The following is a 15,472-nucleotide window of genomic DNA, read 5'->3' as shown; positions in this document are numbered from 1 at the left end:
ATTTGAACACAATGTAAAATTTTCATTTAATTAGTACAGTTTTCGTCCAGAAAAAATCGTATGAGCAAGTTGAATTCTGTCATACGAGAATTTTTGTATGAAAGTAACCTCTTCCCTTTCCATATGAGACTAGCATGCAACAAAAAAACTGACGAAAATTCATCCGATAATTTGATCGCGTGTACGAGGCTTAAAGAGGAAGTAAACCCTCCTCAGGAAGTTGTACCTATAGGTAAGCCTATATTAAGGCTTACCTATAGGTACTGTAAATATCTCCTAAACATGTACCGTTTAGGAGATATTTACCTTTAATGCAGCCAGTGACGTCACTGGCGCATGCGCTCTGAAGGAACGGCAGATCGTGCCGTTCCTTCAGAGCCCCGTGCCGTGACCGTCGGCTCCCGCGCGCGTGCGCGGGAGTGACGTCACCGCGGCTCCGGCCAATCAGATGGCCGGATGCCGCGATCCCGGAAGACGGGCGACTATACATGTCGCCTGTCATACAGGTAAGCGGACGGCACGGCGGGGGCTCGTTCTAAGGTAAGTATTTCATAATGAGCTAGTATGCGATGCATACTAGCTCATTATGGGTTTCTCTTTCAGGTTGTAAAGAAGAGAAAAAAAAAAATTCTTGGTGTACAACCTCTTTAAGTCTTTAGGGTTCAATATTGAGTTGGCCCACCCTTTGCAGCTATAACAGCTTCAACTCTTCTGGGAAGGCTGTCCACAAGGTTTAGGAGTGTGTCTATGGAAATGGTCACTGATGTTGGACGACAAGGCCTGGCTAGCAGTCTCCACTCTAATTCATCCCCAAGGTGTTCTATCGGGTTGAGGTCCGGACTCTGTGCAGGCCAGTCAAGTTCCTCAACCTGAAACTCTCTCATCCATGTCTTTATGGACCTTGCTTTGTGCACTGGAGTGCAGTCATGCTAGAACAGAAAGGGGCCGTCCCCACACTGTTCCCACAAAGTTGGGAGCATGAAATTGCCCAACATATCTTGGTATGCTGACACCTTAAGAGTTCCCTTCACTGGAACTAAGGGGCTAAAGCCAAGCCCTGAAAAACAACCCGGCACCATAATCTTCCCGCCACCATATTAAGCTCCATCAGGTTGGATGGGGCACGTCTGTGCACAGCCATTTTCAGATCTCTCCAGAGATGTTAAATTGGTTTCAAGTCTGGGCTCTGGCTGGACCACTCATGGACATTCATAGAGTTGTCCCGTAGCCAATCCTTTGTTATTTTGGCTGTGTGCTTAGGGCCGTTATCCTGTTAAAGGATGAACCTTTGCCCCAGTCTGAGGTTCAGAGCGCTCAGAAGCAGGTTTTTCCATTAAGGATGTCTCTGTACATTGCTGCATTCATCTTTCCCTCAATCCTGACTAGACTCCAAGTTACTGGGACTGAAAAACATCCTAACAGCATGATGCTGCCTCCACCATGCTTCAATGTAGGGATGGTATTGGCAAGGTGATGAGCGGTGCCTGGTTTCCTCCAGACATGACGCTTGCCATTCAGGCCAAAAAGTTCAATCTTTGTTTCATCAGACGAGAGAATTTTGTTCTTCATGGTCTAAGATTCCTTAAGGTGCCTTTTGGCAAACTCCAGGTGGGCTGACATTTGCCTTTTACTGAGGAGTGGCTTCCATCTGGCAACTCTACCATATAGGCGTGATTGGTTGAGTTCTGCAGAGATTATTGTTTTTCTGGAAAGTTCTCCTCTTTCCATAGAGAAATGCTGGAGCTCTGTCAGAGTGACCATCGTGTTCTTGGTCACCTTCCTGACAAAAGCCCTTTTCCCCCAATTTGTGGTTCCAATTACCGTACTATTTACGGATGATGGAGGCCACTGTGCTCATTGGGACCTTAAAAGCTTCAGAAAATTTTCTGTACCCTTCCCCAGATCTGTGCCTCAATACAATCCTGTCTTGGAGGTCTACAGACAATTCCATGGACTTCATGGCTTGGTTTGTGCTCTGACATGCACTGTTAACTGTGGGACCTTATATAGACAGGTGTGTACCTTTCCAAATCATGTCCAATCAACTGAATTTACAACTGGTGGACTTCAATCAAGTTGTAGAAACATCTCAAGGATGATCAGTGGAAACAGGATGCAGCTGAGCTCCATTTTGAGTGTCATGGCAAAGGCTGTGAATAATTATGTACATGAGATTTTTTTGTTTTTATTAAATTTGCAAAGATTTAAAAAAAAAAAACGTCTTTCAGGTTGTCATTATGGGGTATGGTTTGTATAATTTTGAGGGAAATAATGAATTTAATCCATTTTGGAATAAGGCTGTAACAACAAAATTTGGAAAAAGTGAAGCGCTGTGAATACTTTCCGGATGCACTGTAGGCCAGCCCATCCCTCCTCCTGCTTCCCATTACTAGACAATAACGGTGCCTATCACCTGACAATCTAATAGGAAGCAGGAGTGGGCAGGTCAGCCAATGACTATTCTGGAAGGTTTGAAGTTTGCATATTAGAACACCAGGGTTTAAGAAATTGTGTACAAGCACCTAATGGAACATTATTTTATAACAGGAAAGGTTCCATTTAAATAAGTACCCTGAATATACCTTGTATATCACATACCTGCAATTCCCCTTGCCACCATCCCGATACATTCTTCTTTAATATAAGTATCAGCTGCCCTGGAGCCAGACTAAGCTGTTCTGTTCCTGTTGCGGTGTAAGCGGTGGTGACCTGAGCAATCTCTGCAAAAGAGAGGGACAATGACTATGGAAAATATAGACTTTCACAGGTAAAACATGACTAAAAACACCTATATATTAAAATGAAGAGCATCAATGTGTATTCTGTGCACACCAGAGAAGCTTAATTAAACCGTAATAAACGCTAAGTTCATACATATACTTACCGGGCTTTTTGGTTAATGTTCCAGTTTTTCCAACACTGTTTGAACCCTACAGGCGAAGAAAGAAAACGGTTATTGCAAAGGAAGGAAAACAGCACAGGAATTTCTACAAGCTGTCATTGCAGGGTATTTTCATTTAATAAGTACAGGTGTAGGAGGCATGTCTGTAGAAATGTCAAATTGACATTCCAGTTGAAAGTGGTAGTAAAGTCAGGAATGTACAAAAATCCGCTGACAGGCAGGCTCCCTAGGCACCATAGAGGTCTCTTCCGACATTCGCATCCCCCCTGCCTGTCAGCAGGGAATGTGCTCTGAGCTACACACAGTAGCTCAGAACCCATTTACAGCCTTGTGACTCCTGCGAGAACTCCTGGGAGTGATGTCACATTGGCCCGGCCAATAAAGCGGCCGAAGATTTGAAACTAAGGAGGAAGACTGGGTGAAGATGGAAGCATTGGGGAGAGCCCTGACAGTGCAATGCTGGATGACTCAGTTTGTAGGAAAGTCTGTGAAAATGTACCAATATGTGGTGCATACTAGTACATTATAACTAAAACATACGGGGGGGGGGGGGGGCATTTCTTTTATGTTCCTATCGAGATTTTACAACGGCTTTAAAGCTGAACTCCAGGCACACAAACTTTCATTTCAATAAATTCATCAATAAACACAAGGATTCAAATCCACCTTATGTGCACCGACCAACAAACTTTCATTTCAATACATTCATCAATAAACACAAGGATCCAAATCCACCTTATGTGCACCGACCATCTTTGTAAACTCAGATATTACCATGTTAATGTAATAGTGACACCATCACTGTGCTGTACATAACCTGTGCAGAGACAGGGCTTGGGAGGGACCCAGCTGCACAACTAGAGGCCTAAAGAAAACTAAGAAGGGGGTGAACACAAGACCTGCCAACGTGCACAAGGAAAGAGAGCAGCAGAGACTGGTCGGCATTATAGCAAACTTCTGCACAGATTCAAAATACACATTTTCTCGCACTGGAATATTGTCCAGAACTGGGAGAAATAGACAAAGGAGACAAAGTAAGAATCCACATGCCTTTCTATTTTGACCAATATTTCTCATCTAGGGTTCTGTGGAATTCTAGGGATCCTTCTAAGGTTGCTAGGAGTTCCTTGAGAAGTGCTCAATAGTTAACTGGTCTCCCACTTACATTGCCTACCAATGCATGGAGGTGGTAAAACATTATTTGCCCTGGGCGTCAAACACACTAAAGCTAGATACACACTATACAACTTTTGTGGTTAGATTTCCTTCAGACTTACCTTTTCTATGTAGTGCAAGGGCCTGCCAGATTGCATACAAATTGAAAGTGTTTAGGTTTGACCTCATATTATATGGTTTTGGTAAATCTAAAGGAAAAAGTCTTCAGAAAATCTTATAGTGTGTATGGCCCATAAGTATGCCATATTCTTTTATTTAAAACTTTCTACAACTTATTGGTCATGCTAATGTACCATGAGCTGTACCTATATTCAAGACCTGAAAATTATTTGAAGGCTTTCTCCGAGGTAAAATGGTTGAGAAAGGTGAATTCAGATAATACTTATTTAGTCTGGATTTCCAATTTTAGCTGTAGTATATGCACCTATCCTGGACAGCTAGGCCTGTTACATACATAAAGTACTTGCAGAGGAACTACAATAATATTAGAAAAAAATAAATGTGCCTTTACACAACCTTAGATTTATTCATAACAAAAGCAATGATTCTATTATTAGTTTTCCTGAAACCGTTTATTTCACGTTTCGTGTGGTCTGCAGTCCAAACGTTCCCTCAAATACTACATTCAAATATGGGGAATGCAGTCACAGCTTCCTGACACCTTTGTAATAAATATCCCTCCGCTTCACAGAGGCAGAAATTAAAGTGAAGTGGTTGAGGGCAAAAGCAAAAGAGAAAACAGATGACCTCAATTTCAACTGTTATTATAGGGCAGGGATATGCAAACTGTGGCCCTCCAGATGTTGCAGAACTACAAGTCCCATGAGGCATAGCAAGACTCTGACAGCCACAAGCATGATATTCAGAGGCAGAGGTATGATGGGACTTCTAATTTTGCAACATATTTACCCTATAACCCTGTTATAGGGTAAAGATGTACTAAGATGGTAACAATGTCTAGCAAAGGAATACATTTGTAATGAAGGAAATTAGATCACATTTTCCTATGTATTTACCTCCTGATCTCGTGGGCGCACATAGTTTGATGGAAATATCCCACTTCGATCACCAATGGTTCCTGTCCACCACTCGCCATCTTTCTGTGTCACCAGGATCATATCCCCCTCGTTAAATGTCAAGTCGCTGGATTCTGTGCTGGAATATGGGTACAGCGCCACGTACTCTGCGTACAAGAGAGGAGATTTATGCAGATGTCTCGGTGAATAACAAGCAGCCTTGGCTAAAAAAAGCTTTACTATGGAATTTCATTTTATTTTCAAGTGTTTTAATACTGTTAACGGTTAGTGATTGGGGTCCTCAATGAAGGTGAATCTAAGCCATTCCGTCATACATTTATCATTTACAGTACGTGGAACTTTAGCTAGAAAATTAAGTCCTGCTAGATCACTTCAGGCTGACCCCTTTTGCAGGTATAGTGAATAAAAACATTAAAATAAGTGTCTATACTGTTTAAAATCCAGTAATATACTGCCTCACCCTACTCTGCACATCCTCAATTAACTCTCCATTTTTTAGGCACTGCTGAGTTTATAGAGGCCGATCTGCTGACAGCCTTAAAGCAGGAATAAGCTCTCCTATCTTTTACAGCCAAGGAAGCTGATCTGCAACTGCCATGATGCTGCACATTTGATCAGTTATGATACCAGACATTTGATGATTTGACAGTTTGGTTGAGGACACAAGCAAATGTGACAGTTAGAAAACCCGGCATTTCAGGAATTTTTAATTTTTTTTTTATACAGTTAAATTGATGGGTTTAGTTCCACTTTATGATTTACTGCTGTTCAGAGGCTCTGGGCTTCAGCAAAATGGCAGCCTCTGGCAAGAAGAAACTTTAGCAATGCTGGAGACAATTTACAACACTAATTTTGGTAGTGTAATTATTAACCACTTAACGACCGGCGCACGACGATCTACGTCGGCGCTCAGCCCCGGCCAGGCAAACTGACGTAGGCCTACGTCAGCACTTTTTGCCGGCCCTGTGCGCGCTCCCGCGCCCCGCCGCCGCCGCCGATGACTCGATTGGGTTCAGAACCGATCAGTCATCAGGTCCAGGCCAATCATTTTTGGTCTGGACCTGTTGATCGGTCCTGCCCAATCAGATCTCCCTCTAAGCCTGTGAAATGTAAACACAGGCTTAGAGGAGATGTGCCCTCCCCTCCCAACGGTCTTTTCGGATCCAGCGTGAGAGGAGAGCACATCTTACTGTGAGTAATTGCACCAAGCACATCACACACAGCTAGATAGGCACATTTCACCCCCGATCGCCCCCCCAATTAACCCCTACAGCACCTGACACAACACACACTATATACAGCATATAGCATATACCTATATACCTGTATAAGTGTGATTTGTGAACAGGTGTAGCCCTTGCGACCCCCCCTTTTCCATTCAAATTACCCCCCACCCCCCCCTAATAAAGATTTAACCCACTGATCCCCCCTGAACCCCCCCTGATCACCGCCGTTAACCCCTACACCCTCTGTCACATCAGCACTAATACAAACGCAATATACGGTGTTATTGTATTTTTGTATTAGTGTCATTGTGATCAGAATTAGCGCAGGCGACTAAGTTTCTGTCCCAAGAAGGTTTAGGGTCCCCGCCACCCGCCCAATAAAGATTTAAGCCACTGACCCCCCCCTGATCACCCCTACACCCCCTGCCATAACACACACCGTATACAGTATATAGCATTTTGCTATATACCCGTATAAGTGTGATTTGTGGTCAGGTCTAGCGCTTGCGACCCCCCCTTTTCCACTTGAATTACCCGCCACCCCCCCCTAATAAAGATTTGAGCCCCTGATCCCCCCCTGATCACCGCTAGTTAACCCCTACACCCTCTGTCACATCAGCACTAATACAAACGTAATATACTGTGTTTTTGTATTTTTGTATTAGTGTGATTGTGATCAGAATTAGCGCAGGCGACTAAGTTTGTGTCCCAAGCAGGTTTAGGGTCCCCGCCACCCGCCCAATAAAGATTTAATCCCCTGATCCCCCCCTGATCACCCCTACACCCCCTGCCACAACGCACACTGTATACAGTATATAGCATTTTCTATATACCTGTATAAGTGTGACTTGTGACCAGGTTTAGCGCTTGCCACCGTTCCTTTTATCCTTAGGATACCCGCCAGCCCCTTCCAATAAAGATTTAAACCCCTGATCCCCCCCTGATCACATCCCGTTAACCCCTACACCCTCTGTCACATTAGCACTAATACACACATAATATACTGTTTTTACTGTATTTTGTATTGGTGTCATTGTGACTTGAGGTTGTGCTAGCTAGCTAGTTTCTTTCCCAAAGGAGGTTTAGGGTCCCCGCCACCCCCCCCAGATCCCCAGCGCATAGTTTAGAAATAACCCCTTGATTGCCACACACACACGCACGCACCTACACTTCCATTTCTAGTATAGTGTTTGAACAGATCAATATCTGATCTGATCAGAGCTATACTAGCGCCCCCATAGTTTAGGGTTCCCAAAACGCAGTGTTTGCACGATCAGCACTGATTCCTGCCAGCACCTGCGTTTAACCCTTTCACCCAGGTAAGTGTAGTAATCAACAGATTACTGTCACTTACAAAAAAACACAAGACACAAAACCGCTGTGTTAGCAGAGTCAGGCCTGATCCCTGCTAGCATTAGCAGTTTTTTTGGTAGCGCTTGAAATAGTCTTCGACAACCAGGTGCTTTTATTACCTGTGAGTCGCATCACTGTACGGGTAAATTTAGTTACCAAAATGTCTAAACGTTCGTACAGTGATGAAGCTATTTACAGTATAATGACCATGCCAGGTGAGAGCGATGGGGAAGCCTCACCGGCAGAATCAGGGTCAGTATACGAACCAAATGACAGCAGCGGCTCCCTGACAGATAGCTCCGACGACAGATGGGTCCCTGTTAGACCCAGGCGTACCCGACCCCATTCTGGTGTTGTTGAGATGCAGGAATCGCAGGGTGCTCGTATGGAGCAGAGTGTGGGTACTAGTGCCGCTCATCCTTCTGGCGACCTGGCAAGCGCCAGCGGCCTAGTACACCCTGGACCTAGTACAACCAGCACTGCAGTAAGACCTGGTGACGTGGCGAGTCCCCTAAGTGCAGTTGAAGCTGGTGCGGTGGCTAGCACAAGTAGTGGCCCGCAGCCACCGCGTATTCGAAGACAGGCCCGTAGAGCCCATAGTGCCCTCCCTGATGCGCTGGCATTTCCTAATTGGCAACCCACTGATACTACAGCGCCAGTACTTCCCCCATTCACCGCCCAACCTGGAATCCACGTGGAGACAGCTGGTTTTACGCCCCTGAACTTTTATGAGCTGTTCTTCACGGAAGATCTTTTCAGATCTATTGTGGATCAATCAAATTTATATGCTCAACAATTTATCGCCGCCAACCCAAATTCGCCCCTTGCCAGACAATTCGGCTGGAAACCTTTAACGGTTTCCGAATTTAAGATCTTTCTGGGCCTTTCCCTCCACATGGGCATAACTAAACAGAGTGAATTGCGGCTATATTGGTCCACTAGCCCACTTCACCATATGCGCATGTACTCTGCCTCCATGTCCAGGGCGAGATACGAGCAAATTCTGCGATTTATGCATTTCAGCGACAATGAAATCTGTCGTCCTCGGGGAGACCCTGCATACGATCGGCTCCACAAAATTCGGCCCCTCATAGACCACTTCAATCAGCGGTTTGCAGCCTTGTTTATCCCCGAACAAGTTGTCTGCGTTGACGAGTCCCTGATTAAATTTACTGGCCGCCTTGCTATGAAACAGTACCTCCCCAGCAAGCGTGCCAGATACGGGGTCAAACTGTATAAATTGTGTGACAGGGCCACAGGCTATACAGTTAGTTTCCGGGTCTATGAGGGAAAAGATAGCTGTGTGGAGCCCCCCAACTGCCCAGACTACATAGGGAGCAGCGGTAAGATCGTTTGGGACTTGGTGTCACCCTTATCCGGAAAGGGGTACCATTTCTACGTGGACAACTTTTATACAAGCGTGCCACTATTTAGTCACCTGCTCGAATTACAAATTGGCGCATGTGGCACCGTGCGACCTAATCGCCGGGGCTTCCCCCAACGGCTTGTAGATTCCCGTCTTAGTCGGGGGGCGAGAGCCTGCTTGAAAACGGACAAATTGCTTGCGGTGAAGTGGAAGGATACACGGGATGTTTATGTTCTGTCCTCCCTTCACGCAGACACGACAATCCAAATCACTACGGCAACTGGCGTTGTGGAGAAACCCCTCTGTGTCCACGAATATAACCTTAACATGGGAGGGGTGGACCTTAACGACCAGATTTTGGCGCCGTATTTAGTTGCCCGTAAAGCCAGACGCTGGTACAAAAAAGTGTCTGTTTATTTATTCCAATTGGCGATGCTGAACGCCTTTGTCCTATACAAGGCGTCAGGACGAACTGGATCTTTCCGGGAATTCCAGGAAGAGATCATCCTTGCCTACCTGTACCCAGGAGGCATGCCTGCCCAACTTCCCCTTCCAGATGCAGTGAGCCGGCTGCATGAGAGGCATTTTCCTTATGCCCTCCCGAGTACCCCTACCCAAAGATGGCCCCAAAGAAGATGTCGTGTCTGTAGCAGGCGCGGATTTAGGCGTGACACCCGTTATTATTGTCCCAAATGTCCTGACCAACCTGGTCTCTGCATCGGGGAATGTTTTGAGCGCTACCATACACTAGTGGAGTTTTAGTGTAGGGTACAGCACGACACAGTGTAGGGCACACAAACACAGGGTCTCGAAGGATGTTGGATGTCCATCGACATTTTGAGAGACCCAAGCTGGAAGAGAAGATCGCAGAAGATCGCAGTCCCTCCCAAATCAAGACATGAAGAAACAGTTAGAAAGAAAAATAAAAGGATCCAAAAACTGTTGTTGTGTCAGTCATTTTATATGTCCTTCTACTCTTCTTACTATACATTTAAATGTCCTTTGTTTGTTTTTTCATTCTTTTGTGACCTGTTTCTCCTGCAGGTACTCGTCGGCTACCACGCATTGATTTTATATATTCTGACACAAACAGTGTTTGCGCTCAGCATATATGGATACCTTTGCTGATAGCAGCTGTGGTGATTTTCTGATTTCAGCACTGCAGTTAAAATCCTATTTTGGTATACGTGGATAGCGCCGTGTATACCCATCATTAAATTCAGTGGGTGGTTGTTTGGGCGGTTAATGATGAGAATCCAAAAACTTTTGTTGTTGTCAGTCATTTTATATGTCCTACTCTTCCTAATGTACTTTTTTTTAATGTACTTTGTTTTTTCATTCTTTTGTGACCTGTTTCTCTTGCAGGTACTTGTCGGCTACCACGCATTGATTTTATATATTCTGACACAAACAGTGTTTGCGCTCAGCATATATGGATACCTTTGCTGATAGCAGCTGTGGTGATTTTCTGATTTCAGCACTGCAGTTAAAATCCTATTTTGGTATACGTGGATAGCGCCGTGTATACCCATCATTAAATTCAGTGGGTGGTTGTTTGGGCGGTTAATGATGAGAATCCAAAAACTTTTGTTGTTGTCAGTCATTTTATATGTCCTACTCTTCCTAATGTACTTTTTTTAATGTACTTTGTTTTTTCATTCTTTTGTGACCTGTTTCTCTTGCAGGTACTCGTCGGCTACCACGCATTGATTTTATATATTCTGACACAAACAGTGTTTGCGCTCAGCATATATGGATACCTTTGCTGATAGCAGCTGTGGTGATTTTCTGATTTCAGCACTGCAGTTAAAATCCTATTTTGGTATACGTGGATAGTGCCGTGTATACCCATCATTAAATTCAGTGGGTGGTTGTTTGGGCGGTTAATGATGAGTAATACTACGCATTATTCTTGTGCTGATTTCTGATAGGTTCTCTTTTTTTCCGTTCAGCCCACAGGCTGCATGAAAAAAAAAAAACCTATATGCCAAACAAGGACTAGCAATGTACTGGTACGTTGCTGGACTTTGAGTGGTTATACCAGGATGATGCCTGCAGATTTAGGCATCATCTTGGTATCGTTTTTTACAGCCAGCGGTCGGCTTACATGTAAAAGCAATCCTAGCAGGTAATTGGCCGCTAGACTGCTTTTACATGCAGTGGGAGGGGCCTCCCCCCCCCCCACCGCCGCCTTCCGCAGCCTTCCGTGGTTTTTCTCGGGCTCTCCTGTCCCACCGGTTAACCCGAGAGTGCAGCCGGTGGTTCAGTTATCTAACCATAGAGCTAATTGAAGATTAGAATGGCTCCAATCATCTCTATGGCCTAAGATGCCGGAGGCTACGAGCATTTCATGACTTCTTTTTCGCCAGAAATAAACAGGGCCATTGGGAAATTGGGAAAGTATTTTATCACACCAATTTTGGCGTGGTCAGAAGCATTAAGGTCAGAGGAGAGATCTAGAGTATAAAAGACCCCAATTTTTAAAAAAAAGAGTACCTGTCACTACCGATTGCTATCATAGGGGATATCTAAATTCACTGTGATAGCAATAAAAATGATTTAAAAAAAAAAAAAATTAAAGGAAAGGTGTCAAAATAACATAAAAGAGCAAAAAAAAAAAAAAAAAAAAAAAAAAGAAATCGAGCTCCGCCCCCTTTCCCCCGTGCTTGCGCGCAATGGCACACGCACGCGTTGGTCTAGTGTCATATGTAAACCGCAATTTCAGCATGCATGTGAGGTATCGCCGCGATCGCCAGATCGAGTGCAGTAATTCTTGCAGTAGACCTCCTCTGTAAGTCTAAAGTGGTAACCTGTAGAGACTTTTAAAGGTTTTTAAAAATGTACGTACGTTTTTGCCGCTGCGCAGGTGTGCGCAATTTTTAAAGCATGTCATGTCAGGTGTCTATGAACTCGGCATAAGATCATCTTTTAAATTTTACCAAACAAATTGGAATTATATAGTGTATTTGTGCAATAAATTAAAAAAAAATGTATTTTTTTCGCAAAAATTGCGTTTGGAAAATCTGTGCGCAAATACCGTGTGACAAAAAAAATTGCAACATCCACCATTTTATTCTATAGGGCCTCTGCTTTAAAGAAATATATAATGTTTGGGGGTTCAAAGTAATTTTCTAGTAAAAAAAAAATATTTTTTCATGTAAACAAAAAGGCACAGAAAAGGCTTGGTTTTCAAGTGGTTAGAAGAGTGGGTGATGTGTGGCTAAGATTGAGCGTAAAATGCCGGGACTGTTCAAACACCCCCCAAATGACCCCTTTTTGAAAAGTAGACACCCAAAGCTATTTGCTGAGAGGCATGGTGAGTCCATGGAATATTTTATATTTTGCTACAAGTGTCGGGAAAATTATTATTTCTTTTTTTTTTGTTGTTTTTTTACAGAAAGTTGTCACTAAATGATATATTGCTCACACATGCCATGTGTATATGTGAAATGACACCCCAAAATACATTCTGCTGCTTATCCTGAGTACAGGGATACCCCATGTGTGAAACTTTTTTGCAGTCTAGCCGAGTACAGGTCCCCGAAAACCAGTCCCCACTTTCAGGCTTTCCAAAGGCGTAAATTGTTGATTTCACTCCTGACTACCTATCACAGTTTCGGAGGCCCTAAAATTCCAAGATAGCACAAAACCCCCCCAAATGACCCCATTTTGGAAAGTAGACACCCCAAGCTGTTTGCTGAGAGGCATGGTGAGTCCATGGAATATTTTATATTTTGCCACAAGTTCCGGGAAATATATATATATATATATATATTTTTTTTTTTACAAAAAGCTGTCAGTAAATGATATATTGCTCACACATGCCATGGGTATATGTGAAATGACACCCCAATATACATTCTGCTGCTTCTCCTGAGTACAGGGATACCCCATGTGTGAGACTTTTTTGCAGTCTAGCCGAGTACAGGACCCCGAAATCCAACCTCCACTTTCAGGCTTTCCAAGGGCGTAAATTGTTGATTTCACTCCTGACTACCTATCACAGTTTCGGAGGCCCTAAAATTCTAAGATAGCACAAAACCCCCCCAAATGACCCCATTTTGGAAAGTAGACACCCCAAGCTGTTTGCTGAGAGGCATGGTGAGTCCATGGAATATTTTATATTTTACCACAAGTTCCGGGAAATATATATATATATATATATTTTTTTTTTTTTTTTTACACAAAGCTGTCAGTAAATGATATATTGCTCACACATGCCACGGGTATATGTGAAATGACACCCCAATATACATTCTGCTGCTTCTCCTGAGTACAGGGATACCCCATGTGTGAGACTTTTTTGCAGTCTAGCCGAGTACAGGACCCCGAAAACCAACCTCCACTTTCAGGCTTTCCAAGGGCGTAAATTGTTGATTTCACTCCTGACTACCTATCACAGTTTCGGAGGCCCTAAAATTCCAAGATAGCACAAAACCCCCCCAAATGACCCCATTTTGGAAAGTAGACACCCTGAGCTATTTGCAGAGAGGCATGTTGAGTGTTTTGCAGATCTCACTTTTTGTCACAAAGTTTTGGAAATTGAAAAAAGAGGAAAAAAAATGCATTTTCCTGTTTTTTCTTCATTTTCCAAAAAAAATGAGAGCTGCAAAATACTCACCATGCCTCTCAGCAAATAGATTGGAGTGTCTACTTTGCAAAATGGGGTCATTTGGGGGGGTTTTGTGCCATCTTGGCCTTTTATGGACTTCAAAAGTGTGATAGGTAGTAAGGAGTGAGATCAACAATTTACGCCCTTAGAAAGCCAGAAGGTGCAGATTGGTTTTCCGGGTCCTGTACGCGGCTAGACTGCAAAAAAGTCTTACACATGGGGTATCCTTGTACTCAGGAGAAGCAGCAGAATGTATTTTGGGGTGTCATTTCACATATACCCATGGCATGTGTGAGCAATATATCATTTACTGACAACTTTGTGTAAAAAAAAAAAAAATATATATATATATATATATATTTCCCGGAACTTGTGGCAAAATATAAAATATTCCATGGACTCACCATGCCTCTCAGCAAATAGCTTGGGGTGTCTACTTTGCAAAATGGGGTCATTTGGGGGGGTTTTGTGCTATTTTGGAATTTTAGGGCCTCCGAAACTGCGACAGGTAGTGCAGAGGTGACATGAACAATTTACGCCATTAGAAAACCTGAGAGTGTTGATTGGTTTTCGCGGTCCTGTACACAGCTAGGCTCCCAAAAAGTCTCACACATGGGGCATCCCCATACTCAGGAGAAGTGGCAGAATGTATTTTGGGGTGTCATTCCACATATACCCATGTCATGTGTGAGAAATTTATCTTTTAGTGACAACGTTGTGTAAAAAAAAAAAATTAAAAAAAAAAATTGTAATTTTCCCGAAACTTGTGGCAAAATATAAAATATTCCATGGACTCACATGCCTCTCAGCAAACAGCTTGGGGTGTCTACTTTCCAAAATGGGGTCATTTGGGGGGGTTTTGTGGTATCTTGACATTTCAGGGCCTCCAAAACCGTTATAGGTAGTGAGAAAATGCAATGAAAAATGTACGCCCTTTGAAATTCTGATGGTGGTGATTTGTTTTCCGGCTCCCGTACACAGCTACGCTCCCAAAAAGTCTCACATATGTGGTATCCCTGTACTCAGGAGAAGCAGCAGAATATATTTTGGGGTGTAATTACACATATACCCATGGCATGTGTGAGCAATATATCATTTCAATGACAACTTTGTGTAAAAAAAAAAAAAAAAAATTATTTTTGTCATTTTTCAAACACCTGTGACAAAAAAATAAAATATTCAATGAGCTCAACATGCCCCTCAGAACATTCCTTAGGATGTCTACTTTCCAAAAAGTGGTAGTTTGGGGGGGTTTTGTACTGCCCCGCCATTTTAGCACTTCATGAAATGAGATAGGCAGTCAGAAATTAAAGCTTCGTAAATTTCAGTATTTACACCATAGTTTGTAGACGCTATAACTTTTGCGCAAACCAATAAAAATACGCTCATTGATTTTTTTTTTGTCAAAGACATGTAGCTAAATATATTTTGGCCAAAAAAAATGACATAAATTGAGTATATTGGATATTTTTTAAAAGACAAAGTTGAAAATGTCATTTTTTTGCAAAATTTTCGCTCTTTTTTTATTAATATCGCAAAAAATAAAAAGCGCAGAGGTGATCAAATACCACCAAAAGAAAGCTCTGTTTGTGGGAAAAAAAGGACGTAAATTTCGTTTAGGTACTGCATTGCATGACCGCGCAATTATCAGTTAAAGTCACGAAGTGCCAAGTTGAAAAAAGGGGTCTGGACCTTTAGCAGCCAAATCCTCCGGGGCTTAAGTGGTTAATGTTGAATGTATGTTCCTTGCTAAAGAACACTATTTTTTATCAAGTGGTTATGGGTAAAATTCTGCTTTAA

General features: G+C 43.1%; 1 protein-coding gene across 3 annotated transcripts in view; it reads right to left on the bottom strand.

Annotated features, from left to right (window-relative positions):
- ITSN2 (intersectin 2) overlaps positions 1-15,472 on the bottom strand; it is a 392,176-nt gene that overhangs the window by 103,643 nt on the left and 273,061 nt on the right. For all 3 annotated transcript variants that reach the window (XM_082251747.1, XM_082251748.1, XM_082251746.1), the window contains 3 exons: positions 5,095-5,261; positions 2,885-2,930; positions 2,599-2,720 (listed from right to left, as the gene is read on the bottom strand). In XM_082251747.1, the coding sequence (XP_082107873.1) occupies positions 2,599-2,720; positions 2,885-2,930; positions 5,095-5,261 (335 nt within the window). The remainder of the gene's footprint in view (positions 1-2,598; positions 2,721-2,884; positions 2,931-5,094; positions 5,262-15,472) is intronic.

Source organism: Pelophylax lessonae (assembly GCF_965119305.1).
Source record: "Pelophylax lessonae genome assembly, chromosome: 3".
Taxonomy (NCBI): domain Eukaryota; kingdom Metazoa; phylum Chordata; class Amphibia; order Anura; family Ranidae; genus Pelophylax; species Pelophylax lessonae.
The sequence above is the reverse complement of the archived record's forward strand: the minus strand, read 5'-3'. Positions and strand labels throughout refer to the sequence as shown.